Below are 5,000 nucleotides of genomic sequence, written 5' to 3'. Positions count from 1 at the left end.
CTCTCTCTCTCTCTCTCTCTCTCTCTCTCTCTCTCTCTCTCTCCGTATTATGAATAGGATAGAGAAGCTCTCTCTCTCTCTCTCTCTCTCTCTCTCTCTTTCCTTATTATGAATAGGATAGAGAAGCTCTCTCTCTCTCTCTCTCTCTCCTTACTAAGAATATGATAGAGAAGCTATCTCTCTCTCTCTCTCTCTCTCTCTCTCTCTCTCTCTCTCTCCGTATTATGAATAGGATAGAAAATCTCTCTCTCTCTCTCTCATTATGAATAGGATAGAGAAGCACTCTCTCTCTCTCTCTCTCTCTCTCTCTCTCTCTCTCTCTCTCTCTCTCTCTCTCTCTCCGTATTATGATTAGTATAGAGAAGCTCTCTCTCTCTCTCTCCTTATTATGAATAGGATAGAGAAGCTCTCTCTCCCTCTCTCACTCTCTCTCTCTCTCCTTACTATGAATATGATAGAGAAGCTATCTCTCTCTCTCTCTCTCTCTCTCCGTATTATAAATAGGATAGAGAATCTCTCTCTCTCTCTCTCTCTCTCTCTCTCTCTCTCATTATGAATGCGATAGAGAAGCTCTCTCTCTCTCTCTCTCTCTCTCTCTCTCTCTCTCTCTCTCTCTCTTAATGAATTCTTTTAACCTATACTGAACCAAGAAACAGCTCTAATGCATACATTTACTATGGATATGATGATAAGGTTTATTTTATAACCGAATTGCACTCTGGAACGCCCTTGTTATCAAACACAAATTCGCAGGTGGATGACGTAAGACAGTCAGGAGTTGGCGAAGACACAGAAATGTGACCATTTTCTTTTTTCATTATTCGATTTGTCTATGTTGATTACGCTGATTATAGGAACATCAAATTACACAATAGTCATGCACGTTCTGTCATATAACTATTACTCCTTAAATTATTTGAATCTGTAATGAATAATGATGTTCTCCATTCCAGGAAATTCATTTGGCAGCGCTGTCCCAAAATCGTCTCACCAACCTTAACTATGCTGATGATTGTTATTTACGTCACTTGTATGGGGATATGACTTAAATCCATGTGTTCTGGTGAAGAAAGGAACTACCAAACACTTTTATAAGTAAACTCAGGTTACTTAAGATAGCATATGAAAAATTCACACCATTTTCTGATAAAAATATTCATTCCTAATAAAGCAACAATCGTTGGACAATTTACAAACCACCAATTCTCTAGCCTCTACCTTCCAACCACACTTTTTTGACCCACGTGGTCGTCAAATAATATACTATTTTAGTTGGGACAAGGTGCCTCTAATGCCATCTATTGGCGGTAAAGTAAAACTCATTACGATGTAAGCGAGGAAGCTAGTGAAGGGGTCTGGGTTATTGTGCCTTTTGCAATATAACAATATTGTTATTCTTCGTAATTTTTACTAACAATACATGTCATACCATGAAACATTAATTATCGTTTGGTTTGATAGAAAGGTAATTGAAAATTGCATTAAATAACTGCGTATTTATTTCATTTCTCACCGATTTCGGTACATGTGGCATATCTGGGCCGATCCCCCCTGACCCCCAAATGTAATTGAACTAACGATGGTTTGCTGATAAAATATTTCTGTGACATTTATTGTGAAATTTGTAATTTCTTAAGAATTAAGTTGTGGCCAGACGACAAAGAACATCATTTTCACGTGCGTCTGTTTTATAGCGATGTCGTGCCCAAATAGAAACGGAAATGAATTGAAGAAAATTATAATGAGCGGATAATGGGGATAAATAGCAATTTGGTACTCCACTGCCAAGGCCATCTATTGGCCACGAAAAGAAACAATGTGTAGCGCTCTTTAATACTTGCATTCTGGAACCTTGCATGACGTCAGTTTGGTTTAAAAATAGAAAAAAATAGCCTACTTAATTGGAACTGAATATAATTCGTACCTACCTATCATATTTCTATATAAGTATCAATTTATCACACTTTTGCAATTGGATAGAATCATTCACATGAATGGAATAATGGACGTCTGCTGCCATCTTTTGATAAGAAATAGAAACACTGGGAATCCATTCAAAGTGTGTAATTACTAAAACATACTTTCATGGTATTTTTTTTAATGAATGCAATAGAGATTCACAATTCCAATAATACCATTTTTCGTCTGATTTTTTAGGCTTCGAGTTATGATAATACTATGTAAGATATATATAATATGCATTACAAAAATATAGAGAGCAGATCCTAATAATCTAAAAACAAAGAATTGGAACTCGGCCATAAAATTAAAACCCCCAAATTTAACAAAATTTATTCATAATTGCAGCAAATACGTTGTTAGCTAATCATAGGAACAATTAAATATCAATGCTCTATAAAGTGTGCCTTATTACATGTACCAGGGCTGTAGGAGCGTTTTTATTTTCTATTACTTTTTTTTTTTTTGGGGGGGGGTTAGTGGTTTAGGAGCTAAAGTTTGCAATACCAAATGTAGGAATTAACATTTGGGGGAATACCTTAACAAATTAATATTTACAAATGACCTAATTCTTTTTAGTATATCATGGAATGAATTACAAAAAATGATAAAAGATTTGAATAGAAAAAACAGAAATGTAGGACTGAAAATGAATATGAGTAAGATTAAGATTATATTCAATTGAATTCACTCGGCCATAGAACTCTTATTTGTTGTTTTTGCATTTTCATTCAACATTATCTTAGCACCCCCCAGTACCCCTACCCATACGCCCCTGCACCTCTATATTGCACCATCTTTTAGTTAATATTTTTATGTTGCTTATTTAGAGCCATGAAACAATTTTCCTGAAATCCACACCAAGTCTCTTTGACCGTTAGCTTAAAAGCGTTTCAGCGTTCCGTCTGACGTGGCAGTTTTTCGCAGTCATAATCGCCCTAAAAAAAACGTTCCTCTGTCAGCCTAGAAACCACTCTTCTTCTTCTTCTTCTTCTTCTCTTGCTCGGCAACGGATATTTTCTCAAAATGCTCTCCGGGGATTTTTCCAAATACGGCAGAGAAATGGAAGAAAGAATTGGGTTATGGAAGGAAAAAGCTTGATGAATGCTGAGCTGAAATCCGCTTTAATGAGATTATAATATATTTGTTTTCATTTCTACTTCTTCGATTTGATTCTCTATGAATGAGAGAGTGGTTGTTGTTTTCTCTTATTTTCTATCTTTTCAGAGATATCAAATTAATGAAATGATGACTTTTGAGGCTTTTAGAAATGCAGGTATAGTGTACATCACATTAACTTGATGTGTACATTATCAATAAATATAAGGGGTTTATAAGAAAAGTTTGACCGAACAAAATTTCATGATTCGGTGTCTTTCTTCGAAGAAGTAGATGACTTCACCCGTTGTTTTCATGCTAATCTTCTTGTTCTTATATGACCTTTCCTCCTTAGAATAAATACCACCACATACCTCAGATTCATTGTAAGGTTTTTGGAGGTGAAGTTGCCAATCCCAAGCTCTTTCTCTTGACGTCAGCAAACGTTAGTGTCCATTTAAAGCCGGGTTGACTGGTGGGCTGTAGGCAGATAGTAATCGATGGATTTAGCAAACGTGAGTCTAAGCGCTGCATCTCCCTCTTCTCCACTTCAGATAATAGCATTCTTAACTAAAAAAAAAAAAGAAAAAAAAAAGAAAAAAAGTAATATGCTTTGTTTTTAAAGAAAAATAATTGTTCTGTTCCAAGTTCTGCGCATCCTCAAATCCCACAATGGTACCATGGCGCATTATGCAGTTCCTCTTTTTGCAAGTTGCAAAGAACTTTGGTTGGACGAAAATGCTCTGCTTATTGTGTAAAATTGATAGCGAGAAGATATGGCTTTTTAATTTATGGTGTATGTATATATATATATATATATATATATATATATATATATATATATATATATATATATATATATATATATATATATATCTGTGTGTGTGAGTGGTTATATATATACACACACACATACACACAAACAACAAACACAACCGTTTTTAGTGTACTGTACAACATAGACCTCAGACATGTCAATTCATGTCTGGGGTTTGGCTAGTTCCATCACTACGGTGGCCAGTGCGGATTGGTGATGGTGGGAGATATTCGCCTGATCACTCACAGCAAACCAACTTAGTATGGCTGACCCTGACTAGTGCAGCTCTGCTGATCATGGCAATACGTAAACCCTTTCACCACATTGAGGTATCCCCAATCAGAATATAAATATTCTGCCGAAGCCTCTGTACCATGGTCTTTCACTGTCTTGTGGTAGAGTTCTCTGGCTTGAGGGTACACTCGGGCACACTATTCTGTCTTACTTCTCTTCCTCTTGTTTTTGGGGGTCTTTTATTAATTTTTTATAGTTTATATATGAAATATTTATCTTCATGTTGTAACTGTTCTTAGAATATCTAATATCAATTATTAACTATCTTTCTTGTAGTTTCCTTATTTCCTTTCCACACTGTGCTATTTTCCCTGTTGGAGCCCTCGGGGTTATGGCATTCTGCTTTTCCAACTTGGGTTGTAGCTTAGCAAGTAATAATAATAATAATAATAATAATAATAATAATAATAATAATAATAATAATAATAATAATAATAATAAAAACTTTATTACTAACAATCAATATTGTCATTTATTGAAATAGGTCTCAAATTCCTGCTAATATCTTTATAATTTGATCATACGGCTTAATAATCGAATGATTGTCTTCCCGAGGCTGAATGAATTCGATAGGAAAAGTATTTCTGCCTTATTTCAGAATATATCATCATCACCATCATTATCACTACCAGCCGTTTCTAGTCCACTACAGGACAAAGGCCTCAGACATGTCCTTCGATACATACGCGTCTGTTTATGGTCTTTCTATTCCAGCCAATATCCGCAAATTTTCTTAGTTAATTTAAAGAAATTAATCCCCAGTAATTGCTATAAAGGATTTGTTATTAATAGATTATACATGATGGATGAGGACTATGAAGTGTGAAGAACT

The 5,000-nt window shown here is 35.1% G+C and overlaps 1 protein-coding gene across 1 annotated transcript in view; it reads right to left on the bottom strand.

Moving 5' to 3' along the window:
* Positions 1-818, bottom strand: part of LOC137656293 (spidroin-1-like) — a 20,813-nt gene extending 19,995 nt beyond the window's left edge. Inside the window, exon 1 of the mRNA XM_068390464.1 lies at positions 708-818. Coding sequence (XP_068246565.1) covers positions 708-818 — 111 coding nt within the window. The remainder of the gene's footprint in view (positions 1-707) is intronic.
* Positions 819-5,000: the final 4,182 nt, after the last annotated feature.

Source organism: Palaemon carinicauda, chromosome 17 (genome assembly GCF_036898095.1).
Source record: "Palaemon carinicauda isolate YSFRI2023 chromosome 17, ASM3689809v2, whole genome shotgun sequence".
NCBI classification, from domain to species: domain Eukaryota; kingdom Metazoa; phylum Arthropoda; class Malacostraca; order Decapoda; family Palaemonidae; genus Palaemon; species Palaemon carinicauda.
This window is presented reverse-complemented; position numbering and strand designations above follow the sequence as displayed.